Source organism: Dermacentor albipictus, chromosome 1 (assembly GCF_038994185.2).
Source record: "Dermacentor albipictus isolate Rhodes 1998 colony chromosome 1, USDA_Dalb.pri_finalv2, whole genome shotgun sequence".
Lineage (NCBI taxonomy): Eukaryota > Metazoa > Arthropoda > Arachnida > Ixodida > Ixodidae > Dermacentor > Dermacentor albipictus.
The window spans coordinates 36,494,454-36,508,579 of NC_091821.1; the positions used below are offsets into that span (position 1 = coordinate 36,494,454).

General features: G+C 42.5%; 1 protein-coding gene across 3 annotated transcripts in view; it reads left to right on the forward strand.

Annotated features, from left to right (window-relative positions):
- Positions 1 to 14,126, forward strand: part of LOC135901062 (uncharacterized) — a 97,964-nt gene that overhangs the window by 79,424 nt on the left and 4,414 nt on the right. For 2 of the 3 annotated variants that reach the window (XM_065430731.2, XM_065430729.2), the window contains 3 exons: positions 4,557 to 4,749; positions 9,674 to 9,752; positions 12,058 to 12,180. In XM_065430731.2, coding sequence (XP_065286803.1) covers positions 4,557 to 4,749; positions 9,674 to 9,752; positions 12,058 to 12,161 — 376 coding nt within the window. In that variant the 3' untranslated portion in view covers positions 12,162 to 12,180. Of the gene's footprint in view, positions 1 to 4,556; positions 4,750 to 7,066; positions 7,150 to 9,673; positions 9,753 to 12,057; positions 12,181 to 14,126 lie in introns of all 3 variants that reach the window. The other variant, XM_065430730.2, reaches the window with a different exon arrangement.

The following is a 14,126-nucleotide window of genomic DNA, read 5'->3' on the forward strand; positions in this document are numbered from 1 at the left end:
ACACTACAAGGCACGAATGCTTGTTGTCCTGAATTTGTGACAAAGTGGAAATTCAGGCATTCTGCTGCTAGACTTGCATTCTGGTATATTTATGATCGAAAGGATAGGGTTCTAGTTAATGAAAAGAAAAAGCAATTTTTTTTTATAACGGCCAGCCTCATCTGCTACAGTTAGACCTCGATATAGCGAATTTCAGTATAACCAAATTCTTCACATAGCGAAGTGTGTCAAGAATTTTTGTCCATAGAACACCATGTATTTAGAACTTAAATATAACTAAGTGTATTTATACATGATTTCAAGATGAAATCGAGGGTTCGATGGAAGCCCCTCTGGTCGGGATGAAGCATGAAGTAATAAAGCGAAGGACACCAACCAACAGAAGTGCTAAAAATGAATAAATCTAAAAGACGTTTCGGCTTTGCTACGGAAGCCTTGTTCACAATGGGATTACTTCATACATGATTTCACTATAACAAAATTTTACTGCTGCCTCGAAGGAATACCAAGACGATAAAGGCAAGGTTCTGCTGACACAGATGGTGAAGTGGTTGAATTGCAAGCGACTGCTTGCAAATGAACTGCATACACATTTCTGTTTTGGAGGTAATCTGTGGCATGTGCAAAGAGTGGGCCTGCTGAAATGGTGTATCATCATGTGCGCTGTCTTCTCGCACATTTAGTACTAAGGGGCTATTCTGTAAGTGTCCACTTAGTGGACATGTCCATTTCATCTGCTGTTGAAGTGCTAATTGGCTGAGGGTGCCTGCCTCCTTCTGATGCGTACCTCAGCCCAGCCAATCGGGAATTAAGCAGCAGACGAAATTGACATGTCCACATGGTGGACACTCACTGAAAACTCTTCCTGGAGGTTGCATAATCTCGAGTTTCGGAGATGCATTGAAGCGAGAGACAGACAAAGCATACGCCGCTGGCAATTCTTGAGATACCGTCGTCCCACTGCAGGCGACACTAACAGCTACGGGAGTGAATAGGATGCGAAAGCGTGGCTGTCTTTGCTTCGTATCGCCGATGTGGAGATATCATCCAACATGGCACGAAACTGTATCCTTCGTTGCCGACTTTCAAGTTCAACAAAATTAATTTTCCTGTCATTCAAATTGCTTTTTCCAGTTGCCAGCAAATTTCGAAAATTTTGTGGCCCCTTCTGTGTAAAAAAAGTTCATTGGCGACTGTACTTATTTGCATCAAAGGTTGTATTTCAATTTAATGAAATTTCGGTATAACAAAGCAAGTTGTCGACTTTACCGACTTCAATATATATTGAGGTTTAGCTGTTTATCATACAATGATGATGGGAAAGTGTGGTCTATGGGGTCTAGTCCAGGCTCACTGTCATGATATATGCGTGCTTCTTGTTCAGTTTATGGCTGCGAGTTGCCCTGAGTGTCATGTTTTCATACAAAGTGGCACCTACGTAGTATACACAAAGACTTAGCCTAGAAAACGTAGCCTATAGCAGGGTTTTTTAAGCTGGAGTGAGTTTTCTATTTGTGGATAGTTCAGCAAACCAATTATCGAATTAATAATTATTCAAGTAATTAAGTTTTCACTCAAATAATGCTTAATACAGTCAAACCCACTTATAATGATACCTGTTTTAACAATATATCGGTTATAACAATGAGAAGCTGCTGCACCGTTAACTTTTGTATGTTTTCCATGGTGAAGTAACCCGCTTACTACAATGCCCTGATGCCGATTTACCGGTTATAATTTAGAAGTCTGGCTCCTGGGTGTTCGTGCTGAAGGGTAGTGAAATGCTAAATCGTTGAAAAGAAAAAAAGGAACATGAGAAATTCGAACTGCTAAACAATGCCCCGCTGCCCTAACAACCCCTGCGCGCTAATTTTCGAGCCTTCTCCATGCACTTCTCACCTGTTGCCCTTCCACCCCTCCAAACTCGAATGGGCTTCGCCCATAGCTCTACGCCATGCCACTCTCTGAAACACGAATAGACCGCGCCAACTGTGCAGCTGCCAGATTGCTTGTTGGCTCTTCATTCAGCGCATTTCTGCAAACAGCTTCGCTTGCATTCATCTTTGTTGGTTGCGTCGAAATGGTTCCTGGCCTTGTGGTTTCTCAGCCTTGTTTGACTCGCCACTGAAACGGAAGATGGCTGATCCACCCGCCGATCATCGGTAATGCACGACGTTGCCGGTGAAAAGAAAGCGCACAGCTGTAAATTTGGAAAGTAAGTGCTTCTAACCAATGAGGCAATCGTCGTGAACTTGCTTGCATCAAAGAGCGACGGCGACGATGGCAGCGATGACGCGGTAGGGCATGCTGCCTCAATGTTGTCCTCACAAGAGGCCCGGCAGATAGTTCAGTCCCTCTGGTGCTTTGTTTTCGCGAGGAACCTTCCACTGCACTACGTGGAGTACCTGGATGCCTTGGGAGAAGGATGTTGCCAAGCTTTGCATAAAGCCTGAAAAGCTGACAGACATAAGGTTTTCTCGTGCAAGCCAGTGAGAAGTATGTGGTGATATGCTTGTGGCGATCTCGCCTCAACAATTCTTCTGGATTTCTCAAGCTGACAGGCTGTCACAGCAACCTTCTCAAATTTTTAAAAGGCCCTTTTGGGGCCACCAAAGCGATGTTTCGGCAGAACTCGCATATCACTTGCCGCCCATCACCCCTCTTTGCAGTTGTTACAGCAGTGCCATTCTTGAACGCCGATAGCCGCGGCTTGTTACACGCGATCGGAGTGCCCAGGAAGGAGTTGAACGGGTGAACACAATCAGCAGCTGGATAGAGGAATGTGGTGGGGAGGGGCACTGGCCTCTCCGCCATTATAGTTTTGCCACAACAGCTCTGCCATCCTCCTATTTCGATTTTTTCATGCGACCCGACCATAACAATTATCGGTTATAGCAATGGAATTTTCGTGGCACTTGAATATTGTTATAAGTGGGTTCGACTGTAGTGTCTTTTTTATACAAATGTACTCTTCAAGGCTATAAATACAGGTGAACAGGTTGTTCCAATTTTTCTTGATGCAGAACTGTGTTTGGGAATTACAGGTTTAAGCAACTTATGGCATTAGACACCAAATGTAATTTTGTTAGTGCAATTTTGCCAGAGATTTTTGTTAGTTGGGTACCAATTACCAAGCTGTGTGGTGAAAGGGGGTCACTTTTGACAGTTACAGATCATACAGTCCATCCTATTTGCGTTATGCCTGGATGTTTTAAATTACTGTTTATATACCTTTCCATTGGCGGGGGGGTGGGAGCCCAATCTGTTTACTGTTCCGTGGGAGTACAAATGCATGTGCTGCAGCTTCTGCTCTGCTTTTAACCCCTTTAGGCACAGTGTACAGAATTGTGCTCACCGAGATAATGCATGAAAATCGAAGGCACTGATGAAAAAATGGATTTTTAAAATGTGTTGCAGACATCTTGAAAAACTTCTAATTGGACCTGTGCTCAAGTTTGAATAATATATATAAGGTGTTTTAGTAAAACTAGTTGGAAGGTTAACAGCTGGATGTTTGCTCTTGGTGTCAGTGTGTTGTCACATATGTTTAGCGGGTTCACGTCTTTCATTGTTTTTCACAATGTTTCACATCCAGCATACATTTGAAGTGGCTGGATGGATACTTTCAAAATATGTGAGATATGAGTTGATGTTCTCATATTCAATGTTCCTGTAAGGAGTTCTCTTATGGAGTTGACATTCTGTTGTAAACTTGACAGAACTCACTGAACAATTAAATATTCTTAGTCTGCTCTGCAGTTGTGCACTTTTCATGATTTTTAAAGTGTAAAAAGTGTCATGAAACTAAATTTTCGAAGGAAAGAATTAATCAGCGCCTGAAAGTGTTAAGGGGCGCTCTCGCATGTTAACAACAGCCCAGAGAGCATTGCACTGACACCCAAGGGGCTCTTGGAAAATTCTATTCCAAGCAGTGGTATTATCTCAAGGAAATCAAAACCAAGTACACGGGTGTCACCCTTAGTGAATGAAATGCATCTGACTGTAGACTTGGTATATTAAAATATGTGAAGCACCGTACTCCTGTAATGTGTGCATTCCCTTCACCATTTCTCCCTGTTGGCACTTTCTTGACTGGTATGTGAAGAGCCTTTCATCTTGGATCATCCATGACTGGTCTTCTCGAGTATTTAGGACTATCATCACTGCAACAGGTGATTGATGATTGCCCTCAGGTGTGGCATGAGGCGATATCGAGTTGTGTCATCTATATAAATGCCTTTCATAACCATGGCAGTGTATTTGCCTCCATGCCCTCTTTGTTGAGCAATGGCCAACAATACTACAATGTTGTTGCATGCTAAATTCAGTGTGCCATGTGGCACTGTATATATGCATGTGCACACAATGGAAATAACAAAAACAAAATAATGGAAATCTTTACTGGCAGCTCTGGTTCTTCACTTTTCCCTGCCATCAAATTCCAAAGGTGCTTTAAGATGACCATATGGTGAGGCATGTGTGATGTGCATACCATGTGGGATTCACATACTGCATCTTAGAAGATTAAAATTGTGTTACTCATTGCTGTGTTTCAGCTCTTCCACATTTTCCTCAAGGTCAAGCACTGCACAATCCATGCTCAGGCAGGGCTCCAGGCAGCAGTGGTCATGTGATAAACAGCAGCGGCAGTATCAACCACCAGTGGCTTCCAGATGCACTTCAAGGCCACGGCCCTTGCTGCCACCGTTAAGCTCTGGCAGTAATGGCAGTAGCTCCAGCAAAGTGCCTGTGAGTGTTTCTATAGCTGAATTTTTTTAGTCTGTCTACACAGTCATGTAAGGCTTTATAACATAAATGCTATAGTGTTGTGCATCTCAGCATAGTGTCATGAGCCTAATTTCTGGCTGTCACCTCTGCATTCAGGTGGAGGAAAGATGTAAGGACATCTCCCTGTGCCTAGATTTAGGTGCAGATTCAAGAGCCTTTGGTGGTCGAAGCTAAACTTAACCCCACTGCAGTGGCATATCTTAGATAACGTACTAAACAGAAATTATTTACACAGCATTAGTAAATTACGCTGCTTTTACTAGTAAAAAGCCACTTTTACTGTGCAGGGAAGCTTGATAAGCCATAAAAAGTGAAAACAAAATACAGGTGATGATGTTGCTTTGATGTTCCCTCACCAGCTTGCCACAATGTCGTGGATTTTGACACATCTACTCGGGCCTAGTTGACCCTTTCCTTGCCATTCTATTATCACAAATTCTGATCAAGAGTGGCCAAATTATTTTTAAAGACCGCAGTGGCTAACATGTTTTACTTCCTCCACCAGAATAAACTTGCTCCTGCTTATACTGCCCTACAATTGTGGGCTGCTATCTATGAGAAGCAGGACAACACTGAGATGAACCAGCTTGTCAATGGCATTGCTAGAAAATTGAAAGTACTGTTGACAAGCTGAGCTGTTGTCCTTTGCCATTTTTACCTGAAACGCGTGGATGAACCCAGCTCGTCCATAGCACAGAAGGGGTTAACTTGTTATAGGTAAAGATCACTGTATTTGGCACAGCATTGTATTGTATCATTGTATCGGGCCATTGTATCTGATGAACAATTGTATTCTAAGGAAGCCAAAGACCGAACTTTGTGAGTTTGATGGACATTTACTGAGCCACGATAGCCAACTTATGAAAAAATTTGGAGGACGCTTAAGCTTTGCCTTTAAGAGTGGAACTCGATAGCACTCAAGGATCCCCAACTGCTTCTCACACTTCCCGGCAACTGCAGCTTATGTAACCATAATGTTTACTGTGAAACACTGGTAGTGAACATTATGCATAAAGGCGAGCTTTCTGGTAGAAACGTGGCCTCTTGCATGGGTCAATCTTCTGTTGTTTCGGACTTTTCATGTTTCAGTCCAAGAATATTGAACATAAAAGGCATGTGCTGTCAGTGTTTTGTTTCATGATGTTTGTTTGTGGGCTGTCATTCTCAAAATTCCGAGGAGTAACTTTGTAAAGATTGTAAGACACGATATGAGCAACTTTAGTGATAGAAAAATAACTTTAGTGCCATAAAGAATATATACGGCAATTTTCGCTCACGCGATGCCGGACACTGACACTGGATTTGCTGCGACTATAAATCATTAAAGTATATCTTAATATCTGTGGACATAATTTGTGGGTTTTGGCAGCAAATTTAGTTCAACATGGAGAATGTTGACCTCAGTTTTCTCACCTGATAGTCAACCTATTACCCCATATTAACAAGAGTACAGTTTTTAAAATAATACTTTATCGGTCTAAACTGTTCAGTGTTTCTCTTTGCGTCCCTTTAATGCCCAGGGAATGCATTGGGATTTAACACTTTGATAATTGGAGCATTGGTGCTGATCAAGGTGCTTTCACACAAAATAGGCCCCATGTGTCAGAAGAGCATTTTTGATTTTGATGAAATAGATAAGTGTGGCAGTTGTCAAACTAAAATACTAATATATACTCACCGCCTTTGTTCATTGGGTATATGGCATCTTCCTGCTTGATAAGGGGTTATGGGTTTGATCCCCAGCTGTGACAGCCACATTTTGATAGGGGAGAAGGCAGAAATACTTTGTGGTTGGAAATAAAAATAGAGCGATACATCACATGATTTAGGTTAACCTGGCTGTGTAGTAGCAAACAACTGGAAGGGACTGCTTATTGTAAAGGATCTACACATAATTTGGCCAACATGCATTGTGTTAGTAAACATTAGCTTGATCCACTGAGAATACCAAGATTTGCACAGATCAATTGAATTCTGGAAGCACCCCTAAGGTGGAGTCAACAGCCATATAGTAATTTCATATGTTAACTGTAACAAAATACAGTAGATTTACGTTAACTTTACTCAGGGTTATTCAATTTTTCAGTGGCACTGATACATGTCTTTGACTAAATTGCTTCATTATTGCAATATTGACATTGATCCTTGCCAGAACTGTAATGGGTCAACATGCATTCTGTTTAAATAGGCATAAGTTCAGATTCCTTTATTCTGTTTTAAATTTGTAGTTGGTCTACTTTTTCTTACCTTTTTTATTCTTTTTTCATCTACACTAAAGATGTTGTCGGGATCCATCCGGCTATACTTGTGTGAAAACATCCACAATCCTTTGCCTTGTGAGCAAGCCTATACAGCAACAGAGTGAGCTACTTTTTGTCTGCTAGTGTGTACAAATTGTAAGTTCGCATGAACCACTGAGTGACATCCAAATATATACTTTCAATTTATGCTGTAAGCTGCAACATTCCTGTATTCACCTTTATTACCAAGGAAGCCACATTAGGCAGAAGTGTGCTGTTAATAGCTGCTTAGGAAAATGGAGCCTTGCTTTTTCTTCTAAATGCTGTTTATCATGCTTGCTGGCAAGTTATATTAACCAGAGGCTGCTGCACCTTTGTCATATTGGAAAAGTGTTAGAGTGGGCAGTTGAGGAAACCAAACGGGCACATCTGTTGCAGGCCATTAAACATGGAGTTTTTGAATGAGCACAAGTTCTGCAGGCTGCATGCAGTATTTGGAGTTTTAGAGTGTAGTTTGTATGGGTACTTTTACCCACTACCCCCCTCTGCTTCAGATAAAGGCCAGCTGCGATTGAAATCTGGACTGTGTAAAGCCTAGCTTCAGATAGTGCAGGTATTGAGAAGCCTCTGTGTCAAATTTTTCGTTGTGAATACATGGGAATGCATCACAAAAAGCTTTCAAAAATGGATGTTTTCTATGCTGAAACTTGAAAAAGAAGTTGCTGCTATTATCATTTGGCATTTGCTGAGAATGATTCCAAACTCATAACATTAAGAACTAGGGCCGCTTCTTGGCATGACCTCTCTTGTCCGCTAACCACCAGCCACACATATCTGCTTAGGTGCTTATGCTCAAATGCTGCTAATAAAAAAATTGGACTATTTCCAGCCCTGCAGCTTTGCCAAGATTGCTTCAGTAGTAGTATATACAACTTGCAACCAGTTTAGCAGACTGTGGATTTTTAAGCATTAAAAGATCTGTGCACCACTTTTTAAAATATAACGTTTTTGCTTCAGTTGGGTTCTTAGCATGTTAAGGAAGTACCGTATTTACTCGATTCTAAGCACCCCCTTTTTTTCACGATGGCAATGCCCAAAGTGAGGGGGGGTGCTTAGATTCGAAAAATCTAGAATGACCCCTCTCCTCTTTTCACTGCTACATCATGACAAGATGGGCGCGAGAAATAACATTTTATTTTGCAAACATTCAAAAGAAAAATTGATGCAGACAGTAAACCCACCGTTTGTGTAGGATGCTCAGTCACTATCACTGCCACTCGAGCTCATCGCACCACTTGAACCGCTGCTCTCGGTATCCCACAGCAGGTCGTCTTCCGTTCCGTCGAAGTTGTTTGTGATCGAGCATTTCTTAAATGATTTGACCACAACGTCCACTTGAACCCTCTTCCACGCGTCCAAAATCCACTTTGTGATGGTTGATGGGGACGCTTTCTGCAGCTTTCCCGTCGGCGTCTTCTTCCGGTCAGGGTTCCTCACCCACTCTTCGTACTCCTGTTGGAGATTGGTGTTGAAGGGCTTGTTGACTGAAACGTCGAGGGGTTGCAGCACTGGCGTCATGCCACCCGGAATCACAACCACGTCGCTATTGATGTTCCAAAGCTTTGTCTTTACCTCCGGGGTCAGATGGCCGCAAAACGCGTCCAACAGAAGCATCAACCGTGTGCCTGCAGGTCTGCCGAGCAATGATTCCAGAGTGAGCAAGCGCGTTTGGCGGCCTTGGCTACGCGCTCTTCCTAACAAATAGGGGGGTGCTTAGATTCGCATGCAAACTTTTTTCCTAACTTTTTCGCGAAAATAGAGGGGGGTGCTTAGAATCGGGGGGTGCTTAGAATCGCGAAAATACGGTAATTGCAATACAGCAGTAAAAATTGGTGCATGCAAAGGAAGGTTAGTTTATCAAGACATAGTAAAGTACAAGGAAACAAAAAGCTGCTCTCAACTCAAATTTCGGCAGCTTCCACTTTTGCATTTCATCCTTGTGATGATGTTTTTCTGTGCAGCAAACTGCAGAAAACTATTGGATAGTGTGAGAGCTACTTATTTAGTAGGAATGCAGAACTTCTGAAGAGTGGCTTAGCCACATCCAGAAGCTGCTTTCTTGAGGAAATTGAGGATTAGCGGACGTTGCACCACTGATGTTGAATTCACTTGCACATTTGCTAGAATGGTTTTATTCCTGCGTACACACTCACCACCTTGTGGTGAAGTTAATCTAAAATGTTCAAGCCATAATGTAAGTAACCAGAGCTGCTCCTGCTGCTGGGTTGCATGGTACAGCTCCTTTGGCGGTGCAGAGCTGTGGGTGTTGAGAAAGAGTTTTTCCCCCACTCCAGAAATGTGGAGTGCTGGGGATACAATTTAGCCCCACTGTAAGGACAGTGGTGAGCTCTGATGACAAGCTCAGTGCCCTGCAAGTGTTAGAAAATGGGTGTATTTCTTCCACAAATCATGACATGGATCTCCTCCAGTGGTGCCATTTTGTGGGAAACCTAAAATTTTGGCATTGGCCTGATGGTTTTCTCATCATGGCAGCTCGCAGCTTTCAGTAATTTCATTATAAGAAAGCTCACATCTGAAACTGTTATTTTGGTCTCTTTAGAATTTCCTCCTTGTTTCTTCTTTAGCTGTCTTCACTGTCCAGCAGATCTGAAAGGACAAGTAGTGGATCTTCGACATCCAAACTACCACCTATTGACTCTGCCTGTAAGTATACTACAGTAAAACCTTGTTAATGCATAGCCACTTAATAAGTAATTCCGGTTTAAATATAGTCGCTATGAATTCCCTGCCCTGTTGCCATTGAACCTAATGTATTGGCTGACTGCAAAAAGGGGCCCTGAACCACCTCTCGGGCTTGGTGAAATAACATAATATGCAGGTAGCATATGTGGCTGTGAACATCTCAGCCAAGTTTTTCTGTTGTACAGTGTGGAGCTTGCAAGCGGATTGCGAAGTAACCTTTTTCTCAAACGCTCTTTTCAACAGAAGGCCCTGTCCTCACTCTCTTCTAGATGCACTATTTTGTAATTGGACGCACTATTTCATCATTTACTTAGATGGCTGCTATTGGCTGATAGCTGACATCAAGCTGCGGTTGGCTGCATGGCGTAGATACCGTGGCCGCCGCGGGGTGCCGCCATGAGTCCACTGGCTAAGCGCACTGCGGTTCGCTGAGGACAACTGCGTTTGGCTTATGTTTAGCGCATTGTAGGCACCAAAGGCAGCAGTCTTGGCGTCTACGTTAACATCCAAAATGAAATTTGAACTGCGTACCATGGTGACATTTAGAGGGCGGAGCGTTGTGGGCACGCCACACTGCGCCATAGCCTTCACAGTGCAAGGCATTGAGGAAGGAATGAGAGCACAGCGGAGGCCATGTTTGATTGCCTATAAGTCTACTTCTGCTGAACACTTTGAAGTACTTTTTGCGGCAAATCATTTTGGAAATAGCCTATTTTCACTTCAAATGCCTTTCTCCACTTCAATAAAAAGTGGTTCAGGGCCCCTTTAAGCTGTAGTCTCGCAACGCATGCCAAACGGTTAGTGCGTAGTATTTAGTTCATTTTTTGTGGCGCGTACAAGTGTGGAATCGGTGAAATGTCGTATGCGCAGACCATAGATAGGGGCAAAATTGTGGCACATGGGCCTTTCCCGGACTGTATTAGCCACCGATCGTGACGTCAAAACATGGTAGCCACGACGTGTTTCCTGCTCCCATAGCTTCTAGCCCTTCTATGTCGTCATCATGGATGACGATGTGGCTGATAGCCCTTTTGTGTCCAGTGCGCCTAGTGCATTGACCGTCATGAGGGCATTCACAGAGAAATGGTGTCTAATGGAGAAACTGGCTCATGGCCTTGCTTAGATTGAGGATGTTGCTGAATCGCAGACTTCTTGCTTCCTGCTTGCAAAGAAAACTTGTCTGTGTGTGTTTGAGTGAAAATTAACGTTTTTTTTTTGGGGGGGGGGGGGGGGGCGGTAAGTCTATAGCCACTCATCTGCTGTTGTCGGTAATTAGTACATTGCTTAGTGCATACCTGACCCACATTCCCTGATGTCTATATATTAACGAGGATTTACTGTACTCATTCTGATACCTAAATGCATCAGGCTGATACAGAATGCAGCATATTCTTCAAAGATTGCTAGACACACCAGCAGCACAATGAAGTGTAGATGTGTTTAAAACTGGAGGGTTCATCCTTTACAGTTTCTGAGGAAAATTACTGGAGATGAAACTTGCATTGCAGCTGTTCCACCATCATGGGAATGATGGGTAGTAAATGAATTTTTCTACGATTTGATTTGGCTTTGTTGAGAAAGGGAACAGCTTCATTTGTTGCTGTTTGAAGTGCAGCTGTATTGTGTACTAATTGCAGTACTTTAGAGCAGTGGAATGTTTTAAGTTGACCACTGCTTCATTCTGTTATGTTGACTGCATAAATAAGTCTCGATGCTTCTGAGTATGTGTGTCACTAGATCTAGATGGCTTTTGGAAAGTAACACTCGCCGTGGGTGGCTATTTTAGATATTTGGAAAGATTTCTTTTTGCTTGTAATGTTCTGAAAATAACATGATTCTATGAAGTACAGGGTAAAGGAGGCTAACCACTGCCATAGAGTAAATTTTGCAGAATTATAGTAAGTTATAACAAAATGCCAGAAGATTGTCCATAGCTAGAAGGACAAAGTTTAGACAAATCTATGTACTACCTGTCATCTTCATGTTGGATGAAGTGCCATTCTGGTGGGGTGTGTGTACACTAGCTCCAGTATTTCCCTCTAGTAATTTTAGTATGAAGCTCTGTTTCATCCTACTATAAGTTGATTTAAAGCGAGTGTCTATTTTATAATATGCTTGTTGTTAAAAACTGCGCTTTAATTGTAATCAACAAAAGTAATGGGATCAATATGTATACAACTCCTCTTGCCATTGCTGTGTACTTTTCACTAGCTCTGTGAAAGCTTTGATCGTTACAAAAACCAAATTTTGTCATTGACTCTCTCAGCTCTTCAGTCTATGTATGTAGAAGGACATCGTATCAATGTGTCAGAGCGACCCCTGTCTCGAAGTGTGACTAGCTGTTGCCGCAGGCCCAGGGCGGAAAAGTGATGTCTACAGTGTCATGCTGGTGAGTCTTCTGGAAGCAAGTAATATTTAGGTGCTTTGGACTTGCATTTTGTGCAACATTCCATCTGATTTTTCATTAATACATTTCTATCATGCATTGCACCTAATGGCCCATCCCATTGTTAGGGAAGTGTGGCAGCATCCAAGCCTCTAACAAGGGGTGAAAAGAATAGAAAAAGAAATCGTCCATTTCAAAATATGGCTCCTAGTCACCGTTACGGAACGCAGTGCAGAGCAGTGTTAATCTTTGATTGTCAGATTAAGTAATGGACTGCTCGCTGCATACTGCAGCGTTCAGGGCAATGTTTACTCAAGACTAGCCATTTTGTAAAATAGTGCATATGGGTTTCAGCATTGAAATGTTGGTTACTTTAAAAGAACTCGCTGAAATCTATGGAAATCTCTCAGTTAAAGTGCACATCTCTTTGCTGGAACATTGGCTCAATTTGGTGGATGTGCATGCCAAGTGTGTTTTGATCTCTTCATTTTTTACTAGAGGTGAACGAATATAAACTTTTTCAAATACGAATAGTCAATATTGAATATCAAATAGGCAGTATAAAATATGGAATAGTCAGTATCAAATTTCGAATTGTCAAACGCAGATGGATACATTTACAGGAATTATGTGTAATTAGGTACCATGCTTGTACTGTCTAGTGAAAAAATGTACTGGTAACAGTCAAGGACAATTAGCATGAGTTTTAAGCATTAAATTAATAATGGTCTTGTCTTACTAATAACTACACGTATTGCCACTCAACATCTTTAGAGCCTGGTTGCAAACAAGCTTTTTTTAGAATGAATGGACTGCTGTATTGCTAGATTTCCAAAAACGCTAAATAAATGGTTGTTGGAAGAGCCACTGAAGGACTTGTGTGCCATAGACACATTAAAAAAAGGAACCTGTTGCCAGCAAAACCTCACTGGTTATAGCGTGAAAGATAAAACTGCTACAGTAACATTGCTACAGTAACAGACAGTAACATTAAATATCAGACTATAAAAGAAAAGAAATTGCAAGTTGTCATGTATGGTTCTGCCGTGAAACAGAAAAGAACGCTTGCATTGCCCATTTTGTTTCTTCATTTCTTCAAAAACTTCTGTCATTTCACTTCTCATAATTTGCAATACTTTCTTTAGCAGATGGAGAACAGTAACCCGAACTTAAAGGGCCCCTGAAACGGTTCGGACAAATTTTGTAGATGCGTAGGGTACAGCTTAAGTAGAACATTCGCACCACAATTTAAGTGAAGTGTTACATATTAATGGAGCTACAAGCGATTAGAAGTTACCCTCCTCCCCAGCCATGCTTTGCCTCCTCAACTCGTTCGCCGAGCGAGCGGGGCTAAGCTCCGCCTTCACTGGTCCTGCGTCATGATGCGACGTCACATCGTCCACTTCCGGTTGTTTTGGAGCCCACCCCAGCCCGCTCGAAACCTCTCCGCTAGCCGCTTGGCTGTCGACCCCAAGCCAGAGCTATCGAAGCAGCATGCGTTGCGAGCATTCTGTCGTAGCGCCGAACGTGTCTGGTATTCCGTTAACCCCAGGCAAGCTGGTCATTTCGGCAAATGACTGGAGGCATAAACTCAAGCTGGTGAAGGAACTTTGGTGTAGACGTACGTGAGCCGCCTGATCGGTCTGCACGGTCCAGACACTTGTTGGCGCAGCGCTTAACCAGACAAACAAAGCGCTAATATTGCTCTAACCAAGTGTAAAACATTTTAAACATTTATAAAAACGTGTTGATGATTACACTCCTGCGAAAAATACGCATGAGCAGCAAAGAAGAATACGCTTCGTTGCTGCTACTGTGTATGGTTGAGCTCTATGCCACCAGGTGGCTGCACCTTGCAGACCATTCACATTTGCCCTTCTGCTCATCTCGGCTCATCCCATTACGGCACAGTCAAGCGGCCAGACCCTGTCCCCTTGCGCTTTTGTTTG